At 56.2% G+C, this 26,073-nt stretch overlaps 4 protein-coding genes across 13 annotated transcripts; 3 read left to right on the top strand and 1 right to left on the bottom strand.

Annotated features, from left to right (window-relative positions):
- Positions 1 to 297: 297 nt before the first annotated feature.
- On the top strand, positions 298 to 3,846 carry PRUNE1 (prune exopolyphosphatase 1). Of its 4 annotated transcripts, none has more exons than XM_030465117.1 (9): positions 298 to 463; positions 1,477 to 1,581; positions 1,666 to 1,871; positions 2,093 to 2,277; positions 2,354 to 2,512; positions 2,626 to 2,720; positions 2,810 to 2,968; positions 3,060 to 3,402; positions 3,755 to 3,772. In XM_030465117.1, exons 1-8 carry the CDS (start codon positions 425 to 427, stop codon positions 3,384 to 3,386), a joined length of 1,275 nt encoding a protein of 424 aa, XP_030320977.1. In that variant the 5' UTR covers positions 298 to 424; the 3' UTR covers positions 3,387 to 3,402; positions 3,755 to 3,772. The 4 variants fall into 4 exon arrangements, with proteins under 4 accessions (XP_030320977.1, XP_030320978.1, XP_030320976.1 ...); XM_030465118.1 differs by lacking the exon at positions 3,755 to 3,772 and adding an exon at positions 1,294 to 1,372 and having other exon boundaries at positions 3,060 to 3,747; XM_030465119.1 differs by having other exon boundaries at positions 302 to 463; positions 3,060 to 3,176; positions 3,755 to 3,846.
- Positions 3,847 to 4,000: 154 nt separating this feature from the next.
- On the bottom strand, positions 4,001 to 8,587 carry CDC42SE1 (CDC42 small effector 1). Of its 3 annotated transcripts, XM_030465141.1 has the most exons (5): positions 8,488 to 8,587; positions 5,758 to 5,926; positions 5,557 to 5,667; positions 4,869 to 4,943; positions 4,001 to 4,758 (listed from the first exon to the last, which is right to left on the bottom strand). In XM_030465141.1, exons 2-4 carry the CDS (start codon positions 5,809 to 5,811, stop codon positions 4,872 to 4,874), a joined length of 237 nt encoding a protein of 78 aa, XP_030321001.1. In that variant the 5' UTR covers positions 5,812 to 5,926; positions 8,488 to 8,587; the 3' UTR covers positions 4,001 to 4,758; positions 4,869 to 4,871. The 3 variants fall into 3 exon arrangements, with proteins under 3 accessions (XP_030321001.1, XP_030321000.1, XP_008502803.1); XM_030465140.1 differs by having other exon boundaries at positions 4,001 to 4,943; XM_008504581.2 differs by lacking the exon at positions 8,488 to 8,587 and having other exon boundaries at positions 4,001 to 4,943; positions 5,758 to 5,938.
- An 863-nt stretch (positions 8,588 to 9,450) lies between these two features.
- On the top strand, positions 9,451 to 14,299 carry MLLT11 (MLLT11 transcription factor 7 cofactor). Of its 4 annotated transcripts, none has more exons than XM_030465136.1 (3): positions 9,451 to 9,638; positions 11,319 to 11,346; positions 12,916 to 14,299. In XM_030465136.1, the coding sequence occupies exon 3, from the start codon at positions 12,923 to 12,925 to the stop codon at positions 13,217 to 13,219; it is 297 nt and encodes a 98-aa protein (XP_030320996.1). In that variant the 5' UTR covers positions 9,451 to 9,638; positions 11,319 to 11,346; positions 12,916 to 12,922; the 3' UTR covers positions 13,220 to 14,299. The 4 variants fall into 4 exon arrangements, with proteins under 4 accessions (XP_030320996.1, XP_030320999.1, XP_030320998.1 ...); XM_030465139.1 differs by having other exon boundaries at positions 9,482 to 9,638; positions 11,319 to 11,356; XM_030465138.1 differs by lacking the exon at positions 11,319 to 11,346 and having other exon boundaries at positions 9,482 to 9,638.
- A 1,474-nt stretch (positions 14,300 to 15,773) lies between these two features.
- Positions 15,774 to 25,956, top strand: GABPB2 (GA binding protein transcription factor subunit beta 2). 2 transcript variants are annotated; one of them, XM_030465121.1, is made up of 9 exons: positions 15,774 to 15,853; positions 16,127 to 16,266; positions 17,115 to 17,282; positions 17,359 to 17,553; positions 17,768 to 17,918; positions 20,827 to 20,916; positions 22,185 to 22,352; positions 23,667 to 23,809; positions 24,462 to 25,956. In XM_030465121.1, the coding sequence occupies exons 2-9, from the start codon at positions 16,159 to 16,161 to the stop codon at positions 24,585 to 24,587; spliced, it is 1,149 nt and encodes a 382-aa protein (XP_030320981.1). In that variant the 5' UTR covers positions 15,774 to 15,853; positions 16,127 to 16,158; the 3' UTR covers positions 24,588 to 25,956. The 2 variants fall into 2 exon arrangements, with proteins under 2 accessions (XP_030320981.1, XP_030320980.1); XM_030465120.1 differs by having other exon boundaries at positions 24,140 to 24,558.
- The last annotated feature ends 117 nt before the right edge of the window (positions 25,957 to 26,073 follow it).

Here is a 26,073-nt window from a genome sequence, read left to right as displayed (position 1 = left end):
TCTCACCGACCGAGGCGTGGCCACCCCCAGCGCTAAAAATCACCGATTTCCCCTTTTCTTCCTCATTTTAAAGCCCCCCCCCCCCTCCCCTTTGGGTCACTGGTTACTGGTTACCACTAACGAGTCGCAACTGGAATAAAGGGGGGACTGGGGGGGGGAGGGGGCTGAGGGTCTGTGGGGGTCCAGCCCGGTTGGGGGGGGGCTTTGCGGTGCCTGGAAGGGGGGGTTGGGTTTGGGGGGGGTCACCCCCCTGCCACCCCCCTTCCCGGTCCCCCCGCCCCCTTCCCGCCAGCCCGCGCGGGCGGCCCCGCCCCGAGGTTTGAGGCTGGGGGGGGGTAAGGGGGGGTCGGTACCGGGTTGTACTGGGGTGTACTGGGCCATACTGGGCCGTGCCGGGCGGGTGGCAGCGGGGATCGCTGCCGTGATGGAGCGGTTCGTGGCGGGGAACCGAGCGGCTCTGCAGGTAGCGGGGAGAGGGGGGGTTTGGGGTGCGGGGGGGGTCTGGGTGCCAAAGGGATTGGGGTGCGGGGGGGGTCTGGGTGCCCAGGGAATTGGGGTGCGGGGGGAGTTGGGTGCCAAAGGGATTGGGATACAAGGGGGAGGTGCAGGGGGGGGGTGTGGGTGCCTAGGGGATTGGGGTGCGGGGGGGGTCTGGTTGCGCAGGGGATTGGGGTGCAGGGGAGGTGTCTGGGTGCCCAGGGGATTGGGGTGCAGGGGGGGGTCTGGGTGCCAAAGGGATTGGGGTGCAGGGGGGGGTCTGTGTGCCCAGGGAATTGGGGTGCAGGGGGGGGGGTCTGGGTGTTAAAGGGATTGGGGTGCAGGGGGGGGTCTGGGTGCTAAAGAGATTGGGGTGCAGGGGGGGTCAGGGTGCCCCGGGGGATTGGGGTGCAGGGGGGGGTCTGGGTGCCCAGGGGATTGGGGTGCGGGGGGGGTTTGGGTGCCAAAGGGATTGGGGTGCATGAGGAGTGGGGTGCTCAAGGGGTTGGGGTGCATGTGGGGAGGTGTCACAGGATGAACAGAAGCTCAGCCCCCCCCCCCACTGGGTCACAGCCACCCCAGGGACCCCCCCCAAACCCCTCGTTTGCTGCCCCACCTCCCCCCCCCCCCCCCTCTTTTACTGCCCGGGTTTCAATGGAATAAAGAAAGGAATCTGGGTTATGGCACGGAGTAATTGTCACCCAAAAAAAGGACCTGGAGACAGCGTGACGGGGCAGGCGCCCGACGCTGGGGAGGGGGGTGGGGGTGACACGGGTGACACCCACGTGCCCCAAAAACGTGAGGTTTTCCTGCCAGGAATGGCTCCCGGCCAGGTCTCCTCCCGAGGACACTTGGGGAAGTCTGGTGGCAGCTGGGAGATGGGTGGCACCTGCAGGTGACATCAACATCCCCTCGAGGGTGGCAAAAAGGGGTGGGCTTGGGGTGGGGGGGTGTGTTTGGAGGATGGGGACGTGTCCCTGATGTCCCCTGTCCCGGCAGGACCATATCCAGCGTCACCAGGAGGTCCACGTGGTGATGGGAAACGAAGCCTGTGACCTGGACTCCACCGTCTCAGCCCTGGCCCTGGCTTATTTCTTAGCCAAGGTGAGGCCAGGCCACCAGTTTGGGGACAAAAGGGTGGCTTGGGGGTCACCTCACCTTATCCCCCCCCCCCCTCCGTGGCCGCAGACCTCCCCGGCTCCCGCCACCACCTTCATCCCTGTGCTGAACATCCCCCGGGCTGAGCTGCCCCTGCGGACCGAGGCCGTGTTCCTGCTGGGGGAGCAGGGGATCCCCCCCACCTCCCTCATCTGCCGGGATGAGATCGACCTGGGGGGGCTGCACACTGCCGGGCTGCTCTCCCTCACCCTGGTGGATCACCACGTCCTGCCCAGGTGAGCCTGGGGACAACCTCGTGTCCCTGTCCCCCACCCCACCCCGAAGTTTTGGGGTTTGTGGTTTTTTTTTTTTCCTTGCAGGGCGGGTAAAAAACTTTTCCCTTTCCGGGGTGTTTTTAGGGTAGGAGAGGAACCGAGGGGGTTTCCAGGCTGGGATGAGGGTGACACCTCCTGGGGGCTCATGCCGGGGGTCTCACCCTCCCCGTCTCACCCTCCAGCACCGACGCAGCCCTGGAAGAGGCAGTGGTGGAGGTTCTGGATCATCGCCCGCTGGACCGGGACCGAGCTCCCCGCTGCCCGCTGACGGTGGCACCCGTGGGCTCCTGTGCCACGCTGGTGACCGAGCGCATCGCCCAGGGTCCCCCGGGGGTGCTGGACAGGGTGACAGCCGCCCTGCTGCACGGTGAGGTCCTCCTGGAGCCCCGACCCAAGGGGATGGTGACCACCGATGGTCCCAACTCTCCATCTTCCCACCCCAGGCACCATCCTCCTGGACTGCATCAACCTCAGCCCGGCCGCCGGGAAGGCGACACCCCGGGACGTGGCGTGTGTCTCGCTGCTGGAGGAGAGGTTCCCAGACCTGCCAGCCCGGGACAAGGTCTTTGAAGCCCTCCAAGCAGCCAAGTTTGATGTCTCAGGTCCGGTGGTGTCACCTGGGGTCTGGCTTGGCAGCAGGTCCTGGGACAGAGCCCCTCGTCTTGAGGACAAGGACACAACGCCAGGGTCACACTTGGTTCCTGGTGTCTCCCAGGGCTGACGACGGAGCAGATGCTGCGGAAAGACCTCAAAGTCCTCTCTGCTGACGATCTGCTCCTCCCCATCAGCGGCATCTACGTTGACCTGGAGGTGAGGCTCACCACGGGGGAAGGGAAACTGAGGCAAGGGCTGACACAACGGGGACAGCGAGGTGACGGCAGCCCGTGTCCCCTCTCCAGACCTTCCTACGCCGTCCGGGCTTCCTGCAGGACCTGGAAGCTTTCTGCCAAGCCCAGGGATACGCCGGGCTGGTGGCCATGACCATCTCCTTCAACCAGCAGCTGGAGCCCTCCCGCCAGCTCGCCGTCTACAGCCCCCGCCAGACCCTGCGCAGCGCCGTCAGTCGGGGACCGGGCACCCCCAGGGTGGTTCACCCCTTCCGTTTTGGGGGTGCCAACTGACATTTCCCCTTCCCCCCCATCCTTCCAGGTGTGCCGGGCGCTGGAGGAGGCGTCGGAACCGGCCCTGAACCTCCGTCCCCTGCCCAGCCCCTGGTCCTGCCTGGCCGCCTACACCCAGGGCAACGCTTGGGCATCGCGGAAGAAGGTGCTGCCCATCCTGCGGGCGGCCCTAGGGGGGAGCTCGGGGGGTGCCGGGGGGGTCCTGGAGGAGGAGGTGGTCCCCCCACCCACCCCCATGAACAGCTTGGTGGAGGAATGCCCGCTGGCACAGCCCGTGCCCCCCCTCTGCCCCCAGGACGTCCTGGAGCGGGTCAGCCGCATCGCTGCTGGGCAGCCCCCTGGCTCCCCCAAATGAGAGGAGGGGGCTGAAGGTAGGGGGGGGTCCCAGGCAGGACCCTGCGGGGTGTCTGGGCATAGGGGGGGTCACAGCCACCTCTGTTAGTGCTCAGCTCCTGCTGGGAATGGGTCCTCATTCCCGTTTGCCCCCCAGTCCCCATGGGGTTGGGTCCCCTCGGGTGGGTTTTTGGGGACCCCATGAGCAGAGGGGCGTGGGCAGTGCTTGCACCCACGTAATGAAGGCACTGAGGGGGGGGGGGATTAATGAGTTCTTGCTGTTCTTCCTCCCTTGGGGGGGCCGAGGGGGACCTGGGGTGGTGGGTCAGGACGTGTGGCTGGCCAGGGACTGTCCCCAAGGATTAAATTTCCCTTTTCTCCCACTTTTAGCTCTTGGCTTTTCTTCTGTGACTGCTCCAACACCACTCCTCCCTCCCTGGGGGCACCCCCTTTTTCCCTGGGGCACAACGTCCCGGGGCAGCTCAAGGGGACAGCAAAAGGGTTTTATTTCCAAGGAGGGGTGGGGGGGTGGGATGTTTTTTCCCCCAAATGAGGGGAAAAACCAACTCGGGCATCAGTGACCAACACCGAGGGTCTGGAGCATCCCGGCGCAGAGCACGGCGAAGGGGGAAAAGCTTCTCCCACCTGGCCCTGATGCCTGGCACCTCCTTTTTTAATATTTAATCTTGGTGCTATTTAAAAAAAACTATATACACCCGAAATTCAGGAGCCCCAATTCCCTCCTCGGGTCGGGCCCCGTCCTGCCTCGTCCGGTGCCGGTGAAACCCCCACCCGAGTGGTGATGCCAGCAGAGAGGGTGACCCCCTCCCAGGTGGGGAAGGTTGCCTGGAGTTGGCTTTTGGACAAACAAACAAACAAAAAACCCTAAAAAAAAAAAGAAGGCAGGCGGTGGGTTTGCCAGCAGGAGGTTTGGCACTGCCCCTGCTGAGAGACTGGAGGGTCGGGGGTTGAATCCCCGTTTTTGCACCGAAGTGTGGGGGTTTCATCCCAGTTTTGCTCATTTTTCACCCTTTTCCGGGAAGGCACCAAATCAACCTCTGCCCCGGGACCCCCCCCTCCCCCTTCACCAACCTCCCCTCCCTGCCAGGGAAAATCCAAGGCACACGGCGAGGGACCCCCGGGAGATGCTGGCGTGGATAAAAAAAGGGAAAACCAGGAGGATTTGGCACATCCAGGTGGAGCCCGGCAGCTCCTGGAGCGTCCCTTGGGATGGGATCCCGGGGGGGCTGCCAGCCCCGTGCCCCCCACCCAGGGAAGGGGGGGTCTCTGGGGGCACGGAGGGCCCAGAGGCAGCGAGGGTCGAATCACCACGGGGTTCAAGCGCTCGGCTGCTCCTCCGGCTTGGGGGGGTTCGAGGCAGTTCGAGTTTTGGGCTGAAAAAGCCAGGAATCCGCAAAGTCCGAGAGGCCGCGTGACGGAGCCGCCCGAGTGCTGGCTGGGTGGGGGTGGTGGTGCCACGGGTGTTGCTCCCAGGGGTACTCACAGGCTACAAGACCCGGGAGTTGCTCCACTGTCGCTCCCGTCCACCCTTGGACCTCATCTCCTGCACAGCACCCGTCTGGGGGGAGGGGGCAGAGACCCCTGTGAGACCCAGCACCCAACCATGGGACCCAGCACCCACCCAACCATGGGACCCATCAACAAACTATGGGACCCAGCACCCAACCATGGGACCCAGCACCCAACTGTGGGACCCATCAACAAACTATGGGACCCAGCACCCAACCATGGGACCCAGCACCCAACTGTGGGACCCATCAACAAACTATGGGACCCAGCACCCAGCCATGGGATCCATCACCCAACCATGGGACCCATCAGCACCCAACCATGAGACCCATCACCCAGCCATGGGACCCATCACCCAACCATGTGATCCAGCACCCAACCATGAGACCCATCACCCAGCCATGGGATCCATCAGCACTCAACCATGGGATCCATCACCCAGCCATGGGATCCATCACCCAACCATGAGACCCATCACCCAGCCATGGGATCCATCAGCACCCAACCATGGGATCCATCACCCAATCAGGGGACCCACCAACCCAAGTGACACCAAACCACCCAACTCTGACACTTGCGACCCACCCATGGGACCCATCAGCACCCAACCATGGGACCCACCACCCCAACAGTGACACCCAAGCCCCCCATGCTCCCCATACCATGGGCAGCCCTTCCCCCGCGGCCATGTCTCCGGAGCCGATGTGCGTCAGGTGGACGAAGTTCATGGGTTCCCCGATCATGGAGCGGTCGATCCGTCTCCTCCTCTTCTTCTGCAAGTGGATGAAGGCCATGAGCCCACTCCTCACCTCGCCATGGGATCCCCAGACCCTCCTGGACCCTCCCAGGCTGGAGCTACTCACGGGTTGTGGTTTCTCCACGACACAGCAGCCCAGTTTGTGCCAGAAGTCGCTCATCCTGGCGGCTCCCGGCCGGGCTGGCTGCCGGGGGGGCCGCGCCGCTGCAGAGACCCCCGGGTGGGCTCACTCCATGGGGACGGGTTGGGGGACCTCCTGAGTTGGGGGGATGCACCTGGGGGGGAGGCAGAGCCAGGGAAGGGTTTGTCCCCTGCTGGAGGGAGGTCGGGAGGGGACGCTGGCTCACGGTAGGGAAACTGAGGCACGGCACGGCTCGGGGGGCTGGGCTGTGTGCCTGCAGTTCCTGGACCCCCCGAAACAACCCCAAAATCCAGCAACCAAACTAAGATGGAGACCCCCCCCCGAGAAACCCCAGTGTGGCACAAAGACCCCTGAGAGACCCCTGGTCTTGCACTGAGATCCCCAAGGGACCTCAGAGGCCCCTGAGGAACCCTGGGCATTGCTGAGACCCCCAAGGTGACCCCCAGAATTACCCAGAGACCCCCAGGGACCCCCGGTATGGCACAGAGACCCCTGAAGAACCCTGGGCATCCCATGGAGACCCCCGAGGAGACCCCCAGAATTACCCAGAGACCCCCAGGGACCCCCCAGTATGGCACGGAGACCCCTGAAGAACCCTGGGCATCCCATGGAGACCCCCGAGGAGACCCCCAGAATTACCCAGAGACCCCCCAGTATGGCACGGAGACCCCTGAAGAACCCTGGGCATTGCTGAGACCCCCAAGGTGACCCCCAAAATTACACAGAGACCCCCAGGGACCCCCGGTATGGCACGGAGACCCCTGAGGAACCCTGGGCATCCCATGGAGACCCCCGGGGAGACCCCCAGAATTACACAGAGATCCCCAGAGCCCCCAGCGTTGCACAGAGAGCTCCAGGGCACCCCTTGGCTTCACGCAGAGACCCCCAAGGTGACCCCCAGGGACCCCCTCAGGGTAGGATCCATCCCCATGTCCCACCCCCCGGTGCAGGCCATGTTTGGGGGGTGCTGTGGCAGGATGGGGGGGCCAGGGGTGGCCCCAGTGGCTACAAAGAGCCCATCCTTTCCGAAAAGGAGCCGGAGCCCGAGAAAAATGGGGAGGGGGCTGGGGGGGAAATCACCAGGGGTGGAGGGAGTGCAGAGGGGGTGTGGAAATAAAAGGGGGGGGGGTTTTCACCCCCAAAAAAATGGGTGGGAAAAGAGGCAAAACCCCCACACCCCCCCTGAGGCCTCTGCACAAGACACCTGAGAGTCCCCACACTGGGGGGGATTTTACCGGGGGGGGGGATTTTACCGGGGTGGGGGGGGGGGTGTTTAGAGGGTCCCTGGACCCCGGTAAACAGAACCAGCACCCTCCTCTGCCCCCCCCCCCACTGCTGGGATGGGTCCAGAGTCCGGTTCGGTGGGAGAGGAGGTGGCTGAGAACGGGCAGGTTGTGACACATCCCGGGGGGAGAGGGGGGGGGGCCGAAACTGGGGGTCGGGGGGAAAGAGAGGGGGGGGTTTGTCTGTGCGGGGGGAGGGGGCGAGGGGGTTGTTGGGTTTTTCTTTTTAGCTTTCTTGCTCCATTTCCTTCGGAAACGCGGCTGCCGGCCCCGCCATAACGCCCCAGCGCTGCCGGATCCGGCGGAAAGGCCTTGGGGGGGGGGCTGGGGGGGTGGGGAATCAGTTGTGGGGGGAGAAACTCCCCCTTCCCCCCCCCCCAAAAAAAAAATCCAGCACCGCAACCCCTCCCCAGTCCCCGCAATGAGCCCCAGGAAGCCGCTCAACCCCGTACGAGCCCGCAGTGAATCCCCGCACGACCCCCCCCCCCCAAAAAAAAAAAAAAGGGGTTCAAAACGCCGCGACCCCCCCGTCCCCCCTCCATTCGGACCCTTCCTTCTCCCCCAAGCCCACCCCCCAACACCCAAAAAGGGGGGGGGGGAAGGGGGGCTATCGGTCGCTCAGGCCTCGGTAGCCCCCCCGCTCCCTCCCCGCACCACGGGGGTCTCATCCCCCCCCCCCCACGCCCCTCACCTCTTGCCCACCCTTGCACTGAGCTGTGTCCGGTCTCAGCCCCCCCGGTTCCCCCCCCTCCCGTGGCCCCGGGGAAGGCGGCTCCGGGCCCGGCACACACAAAATGACTTCCCGGTTGGGAAACCACCGCTCTGCGTCACCACCGGCACCGGCAGAACCTCCGGGGGGGTCCAATCCACAGACACCCCCACCTCACATCCCCATCCCCTCCCCTTCCCCCCCGGGATGCCGTGGGGAGACCCCCGTGGAGTGGGGAGACACAGCTGCCACCCCGAGTGCCCGCGATGGAGGAGGGGGGGGGGGTCCCAGAGATCCTTGGTAGGGTTGAGGGGGGGTCCTAGGGGGGTTGGGGGGGGTCTTGGTGGGGTTAAGGGGGTCCCAGAAGGCCTGGGGACCCCCAGGATCCTGGGAGGGCTGAGTCGCCCGAAGGGGTGGGGGTCCCGGGGGGGTGGTAGGGCCGGGAGGTCCCGGCAGGGCTGAGAGGGTTCCGGTGGGTCTGGGGGCTCCCGATAAGGTTCGAGGGGTCCGGGTAGGACTCCCCCGACCCCCCAGGGCTCTGCAAGGGGGGGTCTACCCCCTCTCCCCAGCCCCCCACTCCCGCTGCCCTCCCCGCCTTCCCACGGGGGTCTTTCCGTGGGCTCGCAGCCCCCCCAAGGGTTGGGGGTTTGGGGGGAGGGGGATGGGGGGCGGCGATCCGGTTCCCCGTGGCGGCTCCATTACCTGCCCCCGGTGCCGGTGCGGGTCCCGGTGCCGGTGCCGGTTCCCAGCTTGCCCGGGCAGGCGTGGCCCGGCGGGTTCGGGACGCGGCGCTCCCCCGGTCCGGCCCGGCCCCAGCACAGCTCCCACCCTGGACGGCGCCGGCATTGCAGGGGCCGCGGCCCGGAGGGGGGGTCCGGGGGGAACCGAGGGGGGCGACAGTCCATGGGGGTCCCTGCAGGGTTGGGGGGGGGGTCCGGAGCCCTGTAAAGCTGGGGGGGTCCCGGTAGGGATGGGGGGGTCGCGGTAGAGCTGGGGGGGTCGCGGTAAGGATGGGGGTCCCGGTCCCCCGTAGAGCTGGGGCGGTCCCGGTAGGGATGGGGGTCCCGGTCCCCCGTAGAGCTGGGGGGGGTCGCGGTAAGGATGGGGGTCCCGGACCCCGGTAGATCTGGGGGGTCCCGGTAGGGAGGGGTCTTAGAAGGGCTGGGGGGTCCCTGAGGGTTGAGGGGCTCAGGGGGGCTTCTAATAGGGGTGGGGGTGCCAGGGGTGGGGGTGCAGGGACTCAGCCACGCGTGGGTTTTGGGGGTGGTCCCTGTCGGGGGTTCTGGGGGTGTCAAACCCCCCCCCCCCATATTTCTATCTCCGGGGCTGTTTCTGACCCAACCCTCGGAGCCTCCGCAACGCCGCAAAAAAACCTCAATAAAACCACCCCAAAATCCAACATCCCCTTCTCCGGATTTCTTTTTTTTCCCACCCAAACCTCGCTGCGTGTGACCCCCCCGAACAGCCGGGGGGGTGGGGGGCTCAGAGGGGGGGTGGGGGGGGGGCACAGCCACGGCCCGATTTTCTTGGCAAGCCAGGTAAAAAGAAAATCAAATCAACCTTTGCCTGAAAACGCCCCGTTATCCCCCAAACCCGGCCCCTCATCCCCTCCTCACCCGGGGGGGCCAACGAGCAGGATCCCCCCTCCCACGCCCACGCCCCCCCAGGGTGGGTGGGAGCCGCTGACTCATCCTCCCCCCCCCACGGGCAGGGGGTTCGGAGCGCGGAGCGAGGGGCTGCATTGCAGACCCGGCAGCGCCTGCAGACGACAGCGACATCGCGACATCGCGACAGCCACCGCTGCCCAGGACAAAGACCCCGGCCCACCCCTCACCCACCCCCACTCTGCACAGGTAAGAGGGTGTTTGGGGGTCTGGTTTTATTTTTTGGGGTGGGGGGGGGAGAGAATTTGGGTGGAAGGGGGGCGTGGGCACCTCAGGATTTGATTTGATTATTTTATTTTATTTTATTTTATTTTATTTTATTTTATTTTATTTTATTTATTTTTATTTTATTTTATTTTAATTAAATTTTATTTTATTTATTTTCATTTTATTTTATTTTTTTATTTTCATTTTATTTTATTTCATTTCATTTCATTTCATTATTTTTATTTTATTATTTTTATTTCATTTTATTTCATTTCATTTCATTATTTTTATTTTATTTTATTACTTTATTTTTTATTTTATTTTATAATTTTATTTTATTTCCTTTTATTATTTTTATTTTATTTACTTTATTTATTTCATTTCATTTCATTTCATTTTATTTTATTTCATTTTATTTTATTTCATTTCGTTTTTAATTTCATTTTTAATTTCATTTTATTTTTATTAATTTCATTATATTCTATCCCATTCCATCCCATTCCATCCCTTTCCATCCCATTCTATCCCATTCCTTTTTATTATTATTATTATTATTATTATTATTATTATTATTAGGGGGGGGGGCAGTGGGCACCACCCATCAGGCTGCAGCTGGGTTTGCTGAGGAGCAGCAGGACAAGGTGGTGCCTTGTCCCCCACGCTGCTCCCTGGGGGTGACATCAAGGCAGGAGGATCCCCCCCCCCCAATCCAACTGGGTGTTTGGCTTCTTTTATTTCTTGTGTCCTGAACTCCCCCCCCCGAGTCCCCCCCCCCCTTCTTTGAAGCTCGAAAACCCATTGTCCACAGCAGCCACCACCCTGAATCACATCCCTGCATATCCCCAGGGTGGATCCCCAGGGGTGGATCCCCAGGGATGGATCCCTAAAGATGGACCCCCCAGGGATGGATCCCTAAGAGTGGACCCCCCAGGGATGGATCCCCAGGGATGGATCCCTAAAGATGGACCCCCCAGGGATGGATCCCTAAGAGTGGACCCCCCAGGGATGGATCCCCAGGGATGGATCCCTAAAGATGGACCCCCCCAGGGATGGATCCCCCAGGGTGGATCCCCATTGATGGACCCCCCAGGGATGGACCCCCCAGGGATGGATCCCCCAGGGTGGATCCCCAGGGATGGATCCCCCAGGGATGGATCCCCAAGGATAGACCCCCCAGGGATGTATCCTCAAGGATGGACCCCCCTAGGATGGATCCCCCAGGGTGGATCCCCACTGATGGACCCCCCAGGGATGGATCCCTAAAGATGGACCCCCCAGGGATGGATCCCTAAGAGTGGACCCCCCAGGATGGATCCCCCAGGGTGGATCCCCATTTATGGAGCCCCCAGGATGGATCCCCAGGGATGGACCCCCCAGGGGTGGATCCCCATTGATGGATCCCCCAGGGATGGATCCCTAAGAGTGGACCCCCCAGGATGGATCCCCCAGGATGGATCCCCAGGGATGGATCCCCACTGATGGACCCCCCAGGGATGGATCCCCACTGATGGATCCCCCAGGAATGGATCCCCAGGGATGGGGGGTGGGTTTCAAAGCCCCGTGCCTCAGTTTCCCCAGGGAGGGGGGTCCGGGGGGGGCGGGGAGGTGACAGAAGCGCCTTTCATAGCCTGGGAGTGACTCGGGGAATCTTGAATTCCGCAGCTGCTGAGCCGGCCCGGAGCGAGGGAGGGTGAGTGGAGGTTTGGCTGAATCATCCTCCCGGATTCCCATTCCCCGGGCGGCAACTGGAGGAGGGGGGGGAGTGGGTGGAGAAAAAGGAAAAGAAAAGGAAAAAAAAAAAAAAAAAAAAAAAAAAGAAAAGAGATTTGGGGATTTGGGGTTGATTTATTATTTTTTCAACCCCCCCCCCGTGGCAAAGGTGGGGAGGAAGGAGGTGCTGGCAGGGTTCTGCCAGGGGAAAACGAGTCAGCACCAGAGTGACTCAGCTGGGAGGAGGAGATGAAGCAAGGCCCAGGGTCCTGCTGGGGTTCTGGGGGGGCTGCAGGGGGGTGGGATGGGGTGGGGTGGGATGGATGGATGGGAGGGATGGGATGGGATGGGATGGGATGGGATGGATGGGGTGGGATGGGATGGATGATGGGATGGATGGTGGGATGGATGATGGGATGGGATGGGATGGAATGGGATGGAATGGGTGGGGTGGGATGGGATGGATGGTGGGATGGTTGGGATGGTATGGTATGGGTGGGATGGGATGGGATAGGATGGGATGGGTGGGATGGGATGGATGGTGGGATGGTTGGGGTGGGATGGATTGTGGGATGGGATGGGATGGGATGGGATGGGATGGGTGGGATGGGATGGGATGGGTGGGATGGGTGGGATGGGATGGGATGGGATGGGATGGGATGGGATGGGATGGGTGGGATGGATGGTGGGATGGTTGGGATGGTATGGTATGGGTGGGATGGGATGGGATAGGATGGGATGGGATGGGTGGGATGGGATGGATGGTGGGATGGTTGGGGTGGGATGGATTGTGGGATGGGATGGGATGGGATGGGATGGGATGGGATGGGATGGGATGGGATGGGATGGGATGGTGGGATGGTTGGGATGGGATGGATGGTGGGATGGTTGGGATGGTATGGTATGGGTGGGATAGGATGGGATAGGATGGGATGGATGGGTGGGATGGGATGGATGGTGGGATGGTTGGGGTGGGATGGATTGTGGGATGGGATGGGTGGGATGGGATGGGATGGATGGTGGGCACCCATCCAGCAGCAGTGGGGTGCGTGGGGTGTTATAGCTGAGCCTCTCCCAGCCCCTTCCAGAGGGTCCAGCAGCAGTGCCCCCCCCCTCTGGGGAAAGGAGAGGGCTGGGGAGGGTCAGCAGGGACCCCTCCTCACTGCCCACCCCACAGGGGGCTTGGCGAGAGCCTTTGGAAGGGTTTGGTGGGGAACGGGTTGGTTTGGGTGCTGTTTCTGTCCCTCCCAGCAAGCGGAGTGGGGTGGATGCTGGGGGGCACAGAGCGGGGTGTGGGGAGATGCCAGCAGGAAGGGGCCCAACCCCTGCCCTTTTGGGGGAAACTGAGGCACAACAAATCCCATCGCACACCCCTCCAAATTCCAGCTCCAGGAAGACCAAGTGGCGGGGCTCCTCCATCTCCATCGTTCTGATTTTTGGGTGGGGAGGGGAAAGTCTTCTGTGGGGTTTGGTCGATCTCAGCAGCTTTTGGGGTGACTCCTGTGGCTCTGGTAAGAGTTTTCCTCCCTTCTCCTCTCTCCCCTCCCAGCCCGAAGATGCTGGACACCATCAGCAGTCAGTACGACTCCTTCATCTACTGGAGGATGCCCATCCCACGGCTGGAGCTGGAGGAGCTGGAGGGCTTGGGTTTGGGCGAGGTGACCCTCTACAAGCCCAAAGGAGGGCTGGGCAAGCTGGGTGGCCAGCGGGGCCTCCTCAGCGGGGACATCCCCGAGGAAGAAGAAGAGGAAGAGGAGGAGGAGGAGGAGGAGACCCTGCTGCAGTTCAACAGCTTCAACTTCTGGAGAGCTCCCATCGCCACCATCAGCTCCTTGGATTTCGATTTAATTTGAAGCTTTCCCCTCCTCCCCACCCCTCTTCTCCTCGTCCCCCTCCCCATCCCCTCTTTGCCTTCGGTTTTCTTCTCCCTTTGGCTCTAGTTTTGTTTTTTTTTTTTTTTGGGTTTGGTTTCTGGGTGACGTTGTGGATTGACCCAGCAGCTCCCCAAAAAGCTTAGGGGCTCCCCACAAACCTCTCCTCCACCTTCTCCATCTTCCTTCCCCTTCTTGCAGTGATGCTGGAAGCAGGGGGGGGACAGAGCACGGGGGGGCAAAGAAACCCCCACCCCATTGCACCCCAGCAGCCTCTTCAGGAGGTGTCCAGGGGGGGTTCTGCTCCGTCCCCACGCTGGAGCTCGTTTTTCCTCTGCTTTTTTAAGAAACTCATCAGTGCAAAGGGAGCGGTGCCGGGCTGGTGGGAATCGACGTGAGCTTGGAGCTGGAAGGTGGAGAATTTAGGTTGATCTGGTACCAAAATGAGAAAGAACAGCCTGGTTCCCCACCTAACTGACCCCTTTAAAATTCATCAGGGGAAAACCAAACCCAAAACGCTGTGTTGGCTCCAAATGGAAACCTGGAGTTCCCCCCCGGGGAGTTTTTCACCTTCGCTGTCTGCAGGCTGAGGGTTATTTTTGAGCGTCAAAAAAAAAGGAAAAAAAACCCCAACCCAACACCGGATAAGTTTGGGTTTTCAAACAATTTTTTTTTTTTAATTTTTCCCAAGCAGGATTTTCTGGCAAAGTGAATATAAGCAGTTTGTCTTCCTGAATGTGGATTTCTGGGGGGTTTCACTGGGGGGAAGTTGAGCATCCCTAAGAGTTGGGAGGGCGAGGCTGAGGCAACGTTTAAAAGCACCCCAAAAAAAGGCAAATATTGGGAAAAAACTGCGTTCTAGAATGGAAACGGGAGCTCAGTTCTCCTGGAACCTCCAGAAATGCCCCAGCCTGCTGACCTGGAACCACCCGTGTGAAACCAGAGGGGAAAAATGTAAACTGCCCCAATGCAGAGCTGCTTGATTTCTGTTCCCAGCCGGGAAAACCCGCAAGAGGTTATTTATTTATTATGAAACTTTAAATAAAATTATTTGAAGAGCGTTGTTGCTGTGGACACCGAAAAAGAAAAAGAAAAAAGAAATCTTTTCTTTCCGTCGTTTGCCCTTAATCTGTTCTTGGTGAGCTGAGAGCTGAGGGGAGGACGCGTCCCCACCCCTCTGCAAGACGCTCTGGAGGATTCAAGTGTGGGAAAAACTAAGCCCAAGAGATTACTTCCATTTAAGAACATGAAGGGCATCACTTAAGCTTCAGCTTCTCCAAACTCCCACAGGAAAATGCCTCAGAAGAGGCAAGCGGCCCCGAGGGTTTTACATTTACCTCAGAACAGGCACCTGAGGGGCAACGCCTCACTATAAGGGGGGCTTGGGCACCCTGAGGAGAGCCCAAGTGTAGGCAGGAGGGCACGAAGAGGAGACAGAGGCACACAAGCTTAATTTATATGTATAGATTTATAAACGCAGAGCTGCCCAAAGACCCCGCAGCCCCGCGACCTCTGAGCTCTCTGAAGGAGACGCCGCCGCCTCCACCCTTTTATACTTGGCGCCCAAACGCCTCTGCCGGAACTAACTGCAGGGGCGCATCACTCTCATCTGGCGTCGCACTGAGAGCTGCTATCCCTCCGCTAGAGAAAATACTCCCCTTTCTTAGGGCCCCCCCCGTTGCTCGCCGCCCTCCTCCAGACCCCGCAGTCGAGGAGGGAAGCGGGAAAGAGCAGGAGGAACCCCCTGACCTCGCTCTTTGCAAAGGAAAAGAGGGGAGGCCCACCCGCCCCTTTCCTCCGCGGGCTCTTTTGGTTGCGTAACCAACGTATTCTTCCGCCTCCACCTCAGGGACTCACTTCCGGGTACGTCCATTTTGTGCGTGGCTGCGGGAGGGAGCGGGAGGAGCCCGGGAGGAACCCGGGAGGGGAAGGAGGAGCCCGGGAGGAGCCCGGGAGGGGAAGGAGGAGCCCGGGAGGAGCCCTGGAGGGGAGGGAGGAGCCGGGAAGGGGGTGGGGGGCGGTGTCGCGAGTCCAGAAGAGCCGCGTGCCGTGGGGGGGTCCGAGCGTGAGTGGGGCTGGGGGGCACCCCATGAGGGGAGGGGTTGGGGGGGGCACCCACACATCTCCCCCCTACAAACCCCCCCGTGAGGGCAGGGGGGGGGTGAGGGGCTTTAGAGGAGTTGGGGGAAAAAACAGAAAGGATTTGGGGGCCTCGGAGGTGCTGCCAGGGACAGAGAGTGGTTTGTGGGTGAGGTCATGGATGAAGTCAGGCTTGGAGGGGGGTTGGCACAGCAAAAACAGGGAAGAAATGCTGGAGCTGAGTGGTGTCAGGGTTGTGCTGTGCTGGGGGCCAAGAGGGGCTCTGTGCTGGGTCTGCTGAGCTCAGCTGGGGGTTCTGAGCCAGGGCTGACCCTCTGCCAGCAGAGAAGAGGGTGAGCTGCCCTGTGCTGGGGGCAGAGAGAGTGTCTGGGAGGTGAAATGGTGTTCTGAAAGCACTTGGAGAGAAAAAAAAATTAAAATTAAATCAAAACCCTGCTGTGTTTGCTCTTGCAGGTTCTGCTCCTGCAACTGGATCCACATGGGCAAGTCTTGGTGTCCGTGCGAGGTGCTGCCGAGGTAAGGGGGAGTGTGACCCAGGTGCTGCCTTCCCTGGGTGCTTCAGGGGACCAAAAAAAAAAAAAAATTATAATAATTGATGCCTGTTTATCAACGGAGTTGGGCTGTGTCCTGGTGGCACTGGGATTACTCCCTATGGCACACCCAGATGGGCTGTAGTTGCCCAGAGCTCTGAGTCTGTCTCACTGCTTTCTTTTTTCTTTCTTTCTTTCTTTTTTTTTTTTTTATTGTGTGTGTGTGTTTGTGTTTCCCTTCTGCCACCTTTCCAAGCAGCTTTCAGCAAGCCCTTGTTCCCATGTCCCAAGATGTCCTTGGTGGACCTAGGGAAGAGGCTGCTCGAGGCCGCTCGCAAGGGCGAAGATGACGAAGTGCGGGAGCTGATGGCCCGCGGGGCTCCCTTCACCACTGACTGGGTATGGCTGGACCTGGAGAGGGTGCAAACTGGGAGCTGGAGCAGGAGAAGTGGGGTGTGGAGTGGCAAAAAATGCCCCCCTGGTGTTCTCTGGCAGAAGGGATTCCACGGAGCAGTCGTGGCTGGGAAGGATCCCTGAGGTCACCAAGTCCCAACGCTTGGAAAGAAACCAAGATGAGTCTGTGGAAAGATTGGTGTCTTGTCTTGTCCACCAGGGCTGCACGGTGCCCAGGGAGGATAAAATGACTGATGAATTAAGAGAAATGATTAATTAGGTCAAATGAGAAGAACTGTTCAACTCCCAGTGCTAGGAAATGGGTTGCAGAGTGCTTTATTGCATCGATTAAACTCAACTCTGGGTTTGTTGGGGTTTTGTTTCCTTAAAAAAAAAACCCAAACCAGTGAAACAAGAGAGAGCCTGGAAATATTGTAATGTTGCCCTTTTCTGAACAGCAATGAAATCATCTGTCCCAACATGAAGACCTTTAGAGGTCCCTTCCAACCCAAAATGTTCTGTGGTTCTGTGGTACAGAACCTGTTCTGCTGGGGTCTGGAAAAGCAGCTCAGTGATAAACAGAGGAAATCAAAGAGTGTTTGAGCTTTGAGTTACCAGATAACGTAAAGCTGCCTGAAAAATTATTAGATGTGCAGCCTCTTACTTCCAAGTGGAGACAAAAAAAGGTTTAAACTGATTTTCTCAGAAGCTTTCTTGTTTTAATTGCTGCTGGGCGGGGTGGTTTCTGTGCCTGCCCTCTCACACTGTGACCTGGCAGTTGAATTACCATTTCAGCAGTTAAATTACCCTCTCAACAGTTAAATTACCACATTACCTCTGAATTAACCGTGCAGCTTGGGACATCCCCCCTTCACCTGGCAGCCCAGCACGGGCATTACTCCACTGCTGAGGTGCTGCTGCGAGCCGGGGTCAGCAGGGACGCGCGGACCAAGGTGGACAGGACCCCCCTGCACATGGCTGCAGCTGATGGCCACGCTGACGTCGTGGAGCTGCTCCTTAGGGTAAGGGTAGGAGGTCAGGGATGGCTCAGAGGTCTGAGGGCTGATGTGGGGATGATGGTTTCTTCTTTTCCTGCAGAGCGGGGCTGATGTCAACGCCAAGGACATGCTGAAGATGACGGCGCTGCACTGGGCGACCGAGCACGACCACGGTGAGGTGGTGGAGCTGCTCCTCAAGCATGGAGCTGATGTCCACGCTTCCAGCAAGTTTGATAAGTCAGCTTTTGATATTGCCTTGGACAAAAACAATCCGGAGACCCTGATGATGCTACAGGTGGGTTGAGGGGATGAAGAGCTTGGGGGTTCCCTCACCCGTGTGTCTGAGTTTTATCACCACGTGTGGCTGGAGTGTTAGTGACCAACCTGAGTCACAGCTTTTGTGCTGGTGAGCCTGATGTGCTGGCAGAGAGAAATAATCTGCCTCTAAAATGTGCAAAACAGCACAGAAAGTGTGACCAGAGCCTGCCTGACCCTGCTCTCCCTCCTAGGAAGCGATGCAGAACCAGGTCAGCGCTCAGCTGGATAGAGCAGACCCCGTGGCCAACGCTGTGACTGTCACCTCACCTTTTATTCTTACACCAGGGGAAATTCTCAACCTGGCTGGCCTTATGTCTTCAGCAAACACCAAAACAGCCTCAGGTGAGTTTGATCTGTGACCTTGACTTGAAGAAAAAGTTCCTCAGGCTGCTCACCAGTAGAGGGCAGATGGTTATTTAGTAGAAGAAAAGTGAAATTCAGACAAACACACCCAACGGCTGCTTCCTGCCTCGGGTTTTTGGCCGTTGAAGGTAACAAAGCAGATTTGTAGCCACTGTAAATAAAGGTGGTTCCACTGTGACAAAAGCAGAGCTCAGCTGTGGGGCTGCTCCAGGCCTGGTACCAGCTTGAGAAAGTGGCTCTGGCTGACTGTGTGAGGGAGGAATAATGAGAATTATTCCCTGTGCCAAATCCCCAGCACTACAGAGCAGCTGGGGAGGAGTTTGTTTTGTTCTTTACTGGCTACAAGAGTTGGACGAGGGGTTTGCTGTACGTAAACACTGAGTGAGGAAGCTGCAGAATAAGCAGGAATGCTGGGGCTGGAGCTTGCTCCTGATCAATTAGGTTCCTCATTGTTCTGTCAGTGTTTTAACCTAAAGCTGAGTGTGAATTCTTTTTGTGTAATTCCAGTTTTTGTAATAAATCTTCTTAAAGGGAATTTTCTGTACTTGGGGAAATCCAAACCATTGTTTCTTTTCAGTCTCAAGGAGGCTACTAAATACAAGCTTTGGGAAGCTATTTGGCCTCATCCTGCAAACACTTCTGCATGTGAGTAATTCTTTGGTTAGTGGGACTCTTCACATGCCTGAATGTTTGCTTGTTAACCAGAAAATGCTTTTAAAATTTTAAACAGTCATTTTGGATTCCCCCTGGACCTCTCTGCCTGGCTACAGCAACTCCAGCCTTGCTCTCAAAGCTTTTTGGGGCTGCTCACAGCTTTGGGGCACTGACAAATCCTCATTTAGAAGGGGGGAAAAATGCCCCAAAGTCTTTTTTTTTATTCCTTCTTCAGCCTGTGAGGAAAAAGGTGGTGTCATCACCTTCAGTCCAGGATATTCCACCAACTCAAAGGGATTAACTTGAGGTTTTTTAATACCCCTGGCCATGGTTGGTGTCTCCTGCAGCTCTTCAGTTGAAATCATTCTTCTTTTTCCATCCTTTCAGCCCCAGCTGATTTATTCTCCACATCTGACAGGGCTAAAATACCCTGGGTTTTTCTCCCATAGAGTACCTGGTGTCTCCTGCTGAAGGCCATCTCAGGAGGGGTTTTTTTTTCTCATTTCCCACAAGAGGGCATCAACGACTGCTCCTTCAGTGTGACAGAAATCTCTTCTTTAACACTTGGGGCCAAGAATTGTTCTGGTCTCTTTTAAATTCCCCACATCTCCCATCACTGAAAAAGATTTCTCTGTGAAATCAGGGGCTGGTGGGAAAGGGAAAAGAGGTTGCAAGGGAAAGGAAAGAGGTGAAAAGGGTTAAGGCAGGGGAACTTGAGGTGAATTTCCCTTTGTGTGCTTGTAATCTGTTTATCTGCACTGGCAGTGAGGTACAGGATCTCTTTTTTTCCTCTTTTTTTATTTTTTTTAAGAGGAATTGAGGGTTCTCTGCACTGAGCTTGCTCCCCTCGGGTTAATTTCCTGTGAATAGGAATTACCATGGTCAATTGGAGGAAGAAACATTGTTTTTTGGGAAGCCAGAAGGCTTCTGTTTATCTCAGACAAACCAATACCCCCTTGCCCTAACCCTGGGCTTTCCCCCTTTAACCCTGAGAGAGGGGAGGAAGAAAAAAGGGCCCCAGGGCATTGAAATGAGGCAGCAAAAAGGCTCCGTGGAGTTCCTGGTGTGTGCTGAAGCCCTTGGTCCATGAGGAGACTCCACTTGGAGGCTTTCCCAGACAAGGGAGAGAAGGTGGGTGCTGGAATTCAGCAAACCAGATGAACAAATTCTTTAGGTTTTGCAGAAGTTGTTTTTTTTTTTTCCTTGCCAAGCCAGGAGCAGCCACGGGGCTCCAGAACATCTGCCTGGGGCTTGGCAAGTTGTCCAGGTCTCCTGGCCAGGGCTCAGCATGCCAAGTAGCCCTGCAGCCTGCCTTGCTGTGCTCCTCACACCACAGCTGGAGCAAATGGCTTCACATCCCCTGTCCTTTTGGTTACCTGTCTCAGAAAGACCTTGGACATTCACTTTATTGATTAAAAGCCACATTAAATACCCTCTCTGTCCCAAAATCAATGCAAAGCCCTTCTTTGCAGTTAGGAGAAACATTCCTGGTGAAAAATGATCCACTGGGAAAACACTTCCTACCTCTTGTCTTCACAGAATCACAGAAAGAAGAGGGAACTCATTTGTTCAAAGGGAATGGAGTTAACTTTGCAGAAAGCATCAACCCCATTCCCCTCCTGGGGATGCAGAGACCCCCCCTGAGCTCCCCTGGCTCAGTTTGGGCCAAACCTGCACCTTCCCCGGGGGGTAATGAAGGTGGAAGAGGCAGGGATGTGCCCAGGACACGAGCACAAACCTCTTTCTTGAAAGAAATCACCTCTTTCTTGAAAGAAATCACCTCTTTCTTGAAAGAAATCACCTCTTTCTTGAAAGAAATCACCTCTTTCTTGAAAGAAATCACCTCTTTCTTGAAAGAAATCACCTCTTCCATCCATGTGGCTTGAGCCCAAGCAGGAGAAGTGATGGCCAGGAGGGTAACTATGGCTGGAAATGTTCCCACCTTGCTTGGTGGATGTTCTCCACCTGAATTTTTTTTTTTTTTTTTAGGTTTTTTTGTTTCTTCTAACTCTTTCTTTTCTTGTTTTTGTTTTTAACCCCTGGTGTGCTTTCTCTCAAGGCAAAGCCCTTTTCACAGCTGAGAGAAGCACCTCTGGTAAGAAATGCTCCATGGGGAGCCTGGGAGGTGCTTGATGCCTCATCTCTTGCTCTCTGGGGGGTGTCAGTGTTGCAGTCTGTGCCCCTGGGGTCGGGCAGGTCCTGCCAGCCCCTTCCTTTCCCTCCTCTTTCCCAGCAGGTGGCTCCTCCACCACCTCTCTGCTCGCCACTCTCGCAGCCCTGGCCGAGGTCTCGGCGCCGCTCGCCAGCTCCAAGGGAGACACAGGTAGGGGAGGTCCCAACCTGGGTCATTCTAGCCAGGAAATAGCAGGAAATTCAAGATGTGGAGGTGAATTTCCCTCCTCATGGTAAGGAAGGGATAGTGGTAAATATTTATGAAGCAGTGGGTTGCTTTTGGTGGATTATTTACTCTTTAAAATCCCATCTCAAAGTTAATTAAAGACCAAAGACTCTTCCCAGTAGAAGGAACTTAATTTTTATTAACCACCACATCTGGTCCTGACATCACACTCTGTTGTTCTTGGTTTGCTTTAACAATGATATAAAAAAGAAACAAAAGACCCTCAAGGCTTCAGAACATGGGTTTCCCTCTATATAAACGTAGATAAGTATTTGTTTAGGAAGGAAACTGTCTGAAATGTTTTCTGTCCCCAGCTCACTGTAAAACAGTGGTAACCAACCAGTGTTTTGAGCCTCTTGGGGCTTTTCCTTACGGGAAGGTTTGGTGTTTTGTTTGGGTTTTGTTTTTTAATGACCTTTTCCTGGTCTGCTCGTAGACTCTGACATCCGACCTTTAATTAACTTCAGATTCAGGAATTCCATAAACACTGAAGTTTAGATGATCCTTTCACCTTGGAATTCATTTCTTTCCCTCACAGCTCAGCATGTTTTCCTAGAGACAAGGAGCACTTTGCCTCCTTTCAGTGCCACACCACTGATTCCTTGACCCCCCCGAGCTCAACCTTTTCCTCTTTGGCAGCGGCGTTGCCGTTCACCTCCCCTCCATTTCCTGCCCTGGGAAGCAGGATGCAGCCCAGGCTTTGCAATCCTGATTATTTGTGCCAGCCCCACCAAAAAAAAAAAAAAATCCCAAGGAGCTGAACTGGTCTGCAGTCACCCAGCCAAGCTAAACAGGCTCCTCCAGGCTGCTGGGGCCACCAGGCTTGAGGGTTTTTTTTTTGGTGGGTGGTTTGTCTTGGTTGGAGCTGGGGGAAGGGAGGTGGAAGGAAGCTTTGCTGGGCCAGGGCTGCTCAGCAGCTGCCTGCAGCAGCTCCAGGGTTTTTAATTCAATGAGCAGACTTATGAATTGACACACAGAAGGCTGGGTTTACTTTACCAGGCTTGTTTTTACTGAGGTTTAGTGGAGTTTGTTTGCCCCTGCTTAACGCTTTGTGTGTTTCCAGCTTGGTTTTCATTAGCAGCATCCCAGGAGCCTCAGGTCGCTCACTTGAGCTCTCACTCCAGTTTCTATTGCAGGAAGAGAGAAGGAAACACTGATTTTGTTTTGTTTTGTTCTGTTTTGGCACTTCCAAGGTAAGGTGGAGGAAACCCTGGATCCCGTGGCGGGCGGCAGCGGGGGGCAGCGCATCATCACCATCCTCCCCGAGGGGCTGTCCCTGGACAGCCTGCAGACACCCACCCCCACGGGTGGTGGGGACCTGGGCCAGCCCTTCATCCTCACCCTGCAGGAGGGGCAGCAAGGTAAGGAGAGGGGCTGGACCTGGAAGGATTAATTAACTTCAGGAAGATGGAGCCCGTGAAGGCCGCGGGGCTGGTGGGATCCTGCTGGTCGGTGCTGAGGCTGTGACAGATCTGTTCCTGCTGGGCTCCAGGAGGAGTTAAAATCAGCCAGTGACTTGTTTGGGGGTGAATTAACACTGCTTTGGGTCTGCACATGGAAAACAAAGCACCTTCAGCAGGAGGAGGAGTGGTGAGGGAGCTGCTGTCTCCTTGGCAAGGACAATTCCTTTGTCCCATCATGAACTTCCTGGTCAGGGAGTAAATTACTCAATCCATGAAACTGCAGCTTGGTACCTTTAGCACTGACTCCATAATTATCTTAAAACTTACTCTGTTAGCTTAAATACCCTTTTTCCTCCTGGAACTCCAGGTAGATCATAGCCCAGGGTGAGTTAATCCATCAGTTTTACAAGACAAATGTAAATGATGTTCAGTCAAGCAGGGCAGAGCTCCAGAGCTCTCCCACGGGGAATTTTTCTTTCCCCAAGGGCTGTAATTCCCCAGCCTTGTCTGCTGCCCACGGTTCCTTCAGCCTGTCCCACGGATACTCCCTGATTTGGATTAAGGTTGGTGCAGAGAAAAAAAAGAGGATTAGGGGGGGGGGAAGCAGAGCAGCTCTCCTGTGACACGCAGACAGTGTTACACTGCCAGGTGGGTGAGGGGCTCCCAGGAGTGAAAAGCCATTTCTCTAAAGCTTGTTTAATTATTCAGAATTATTTGCCAAATTGCTACAAATAATTCCTGGCTTGGAACCCACTCTCAGTCTGAGGGGAGACAAAGGGAGAACTGTGCTGGTAGCACCACTGCCTGGCAGCTCACGTGGTGCTTTTCTCCTCCTTGGTTGGATGATTTCTTGCTGCTGGCTTCCCAAAGTGAGAACCCCACGTTTGCAGCTTTAAAATGTGTTTGTTCTCTGGAGTATTTGCAAGCTTTTTAAAGCTGCTTCAGAGCTTAGCACTGGGACTGTTGTGGATTGGGAAATTTCAAGAGGAGAGTTTTCTGTTCCTCTTGCTTTTAGCCTGTCTCAGATCTTAACTGTGTTACTGAGGCATCAAAATGATTGTTTTAACCTCATGTGTTTTTTCCAAGATGCCAATCTTTGACTTTGGGTCCTGTCAGTGACATTTCTGGGTGAAATACTAAACCTTGAGTAAAGAAAAGTGGAAAGCCAGGCTGGAGCTTCTCTCTGGGTCTCCTCTTTTCTCCCTGAGTGCAGAGAAGCCTCTCAGGAAACATCTGAGACACTGTGCAATTTGTCACCTTCTGGTTTTTCAGTTGTAACTGTACCTGCTGGTCAGGTGGCAGAAGAGACTCTTCTGGATGATGCAGAAGAAGGAGAAGATGCAGAAGAGGGAGAAGAGCCCCTGGCCAAGAAACAGAGAGTGGAACCAAGTGCAGATGACTCAAAGGAAGACAAGGTAGCTGCTCCTGCTTGTAACTTTGCCATGTGGAGGAAGTGGGGCTCCTGGTCTGCCAGAGTCACCTCCTTGCTCTCCTCACACCAAAGCTCTGCCCAGGGCAGGCAGGAGCAAGGAGCTCAAATCACTTGCTGCAACTCGAGGTTTTTAGATGAGTTGTGGCCATTTAGTGAGATTTCTGTAGGATTTCCTGTCAAAGCACAAGCCTTGGGTGTCAGCCAGGTCTCAGCTCCTCCTGAAGCAGCAGGAATGCCTCCCAGCCCTCTGCTGAACACTCTCCCCCAGGTCAGGCTTCCCTTGGGGCTTCTCCCAGTTTTTCTTTTCTTGCAGGACAGCGTTGGTAGGGAAGTGCAGGAGATGGACAGGACAGCTCAGGAATCTCACAGCCAGCTCCAAAAGAAGGAGCAGGAGGCTGAGGAACACCTCACCATGGTGGCCTTGGGGAGGGAGGAGATGATCACTGAGGTTGAGTCCCTGGTGGTGACCTCAGAAGACACCAAGGGATCCGTGCTGACCCTGCTGGGATCGGAGCAGCCGACGGGAATCGCCGTGGAATCTGTGACTTCCTGATCCTTGGGGACTGGCTGGGTTTTGTAAAGGAAAACAATTGGGTTTTTTTATTTTTATATTCTTTTGTTTCTGTCAAATTCAGGTGCTACAGGCAGGTGGTGCTGGGAGCAGAGGGCTCAGAGCCCCTTCCAAGCTTCTCCAACCACTCACGGCGTTAACTCTGCTTCCAGCCTGGTGCCAGGAGGGGCTTTTAAAGCTTCAGCCTTAAACTGGAAGCTTTTTCACAAACTTTTAGCCAGGGACTGACCTGTGAGAGCTGATTTGGTGATGTCAATAACCTGCATTGTTGGGGAGAGGGGAAAAAATACCTTGGAGCAGCTGGGATTATCCCTCAGCACTGGAGCCTGAAGGGTTTGCTCCCTTCCACGACACTGAGTGACCATCTCTGTGTCCCTGGACCAGCTGCCCCTTGTTCCCTTTCAGCTAGAAAAGGGAATTGCAGGTTCTTTTTCTTCCCAAAACCACAAATCTTGATAGAGGCAACTTTCAGTGCAAGAGGAAAGGTCAGGCTGGGGGTCTGGCAGCTCTCAGGGACCATCCTGCTTTGCCTTCTTGGTTTTGGGGACAGTTTGGGGGGGAGCATTTTGTCTGTCCCCTCAATTTACCTCCTTCCCCCCCATAAAAACCAGTCAAATGTTGCATTTGACACTCTGGTGCTGAACTGGGAGGTGAGTTGGCTCCAGAGATGCCCCTTTTTTTTTCTTTTTAATTAAACAATTTTTATTTTGAAAGATCCTAAACCCTTTTTCTTAACAAGCTGCCCATCTCAGCACCCAAATGTCTGGGGGCTTTTTTGACTCTTTGTGGGTCTGTTCAGTGCAGGGATCTGTTCAGCACAGGGGGTTTGGGGTTTCCAGCCTGATTGGAAGCACCTTGAGTCATTTTGCACCCCAAAATCTGTTGGTAGGGGCTGAAAAGGGATCTGGGATCTTCTTCAGCTGGTTGGGTGAAAGCCTACAGGACTTGTTGGGGGACTCACCAGGTTTGGAAACTCCAAGTGCATTTATTTATAACCAGTGTGGCTTTATTTATAAATAAGACTTCTTTTAATCTTTTTTTTTTTTTTCCAAGAGATGTTTTGAAAAAGGATTTAATAATTATTTTTTTTAATGTGTGAATCTGGAGAGACTCAGTTCCTGGCTGCCCAGTCCCACTGCCTCTCCTCCTTCACCTCCAGCAGCCTTTTATTTCCTTTTCTTTGATTTTTTTCAATTTTATTTCCTTTGTATTCCCCCCAAACCTCAACAATTTGGATCTCTTTGAACTAAAAAGGGGGGGGTTGGACTCACTGATCTATGAGGTCCCTTCCAACCCTTAACATACAGTGAAAAACCTGTGCTGGAGGCTCTGAGACAGCATCATGGTAAATCCAGGTGGGTTTTTCTTCAGCCTGGGAGCATTTTCGGGGGGGTTTAGGGACATTCTCAGCTTTGGCTTGGAAATCTGAGCTGATTATTTGTCAATATTCAGAGCTGGGCAGCTGTGGGGTGGACAAACACCAACTTGTGCCTCTGCCCCGTGTGGATTTCCAGCCTGAAAAGGGTTGAGTTTTGCCAAAATAATAAAAATAAAATAAACCCACCAACCTTCAGCTGGGAAACAACCTCCCCCTTCAGGAGAGGGATGAGGAGGGGGGGAATAGAAAAAAAAAAAAAACACAAAACCCACTGGATTGGGTTTCTAGAGTGGGAAGG

Source organism: Calypte anna, chromosome 25, assembly GCF_003957555.1.
Source record: "Calypte anna isolate BGI_N300 chromosome 25, bCalAnn1_v1.p, whole genome shotgun sequence".
In the NCBI taxonomy this organism is placed as follows: Eukaryota; Metazoa; Chordata; class Aves; order Apodiformes; family Trochilidae; genus Calypte; species Calypte anna.
Note: the sequence above shows the minus strand (reverse complement) of the source record. Positions and strands in the feature narration are given on the sequence as shown.

What these genes read in the sequence shown, in the direction of transcription:
- PRUNE1 (XM_030465117.1), top strand. Translation starts at nt 425, where the DNA reads ATGGAGCGGTTCGTGGCGGGGAACCGAGCGGCTCTGCAG. An exon ending in GGAACCGAGCGGCTCTGCAG is followed by an intron (nt 464 to 1,476) that starts GTAGCGGGGAGA and finishes CTGTCCCGGCAG; the next exon opens with GACCATATCCAGCGTCACCA. An exon ending in GCCAGACCCTGCGCAGCGCC is followed by an intron (nt 2,969 to 3,059) that starts GTCAGTCGGGGA and finishes CCATCCTTCCAG; the next exon opens with GTGTGCCGGGCGCTGGAGGA.
- CDC42SE1 (XM_030465140.1), bottom strand. Translation starts at nt 5,811, where the DNA reads ATGAGCGACTTCTGGCACAAACTGGGCTGCTGTGTCGTGGAGAAACCA. An exon ending in TCGTGGAGAAACCACAACCC is followed by an intron (nt 5,668 to 5,757) that starts GTGAGTAGCTCC and finishes ATCCACTTGCAG; the next exon opens with AAGAAGAGGAGGAGACGGAT. An exon ending in CGGGGGAAGGGCTGCCCATG is followed by an intron (nt 4,944 to 5,556) that starts GTATGGGGAGCA and finishes CCCTCCCCCCAG; the next exon opens with ACGGGTGCTGTGCAGGAGAT.
- GABPB2 (XM_030465120.1), top strand. Translation starts at nt 16,159, where the DNA reads ATGTCCTTGGTGGACCTAGGGAAGAGGCTGCTCGAGGCCGCTCGCAAG. An exon ending in TCGTGGAGCTGCTCCTTAGG is followed by an intron (nt 17,283 to 17,358) that starts GTAAGGGTAGGA and finishes CTTTTCCTGCAG; the next exon opens with AGCGGGGCTGATGTCAACGC. An exon ending in CAGCTCCAAGGGAGACACAG is followed by an intron (nt 20,917 to 22,184) that starts GTAGGGGAGGTC and finishes GGCACTTCCAAG; the next exon opens with GTAAGGTGGAGGAAACCCTG.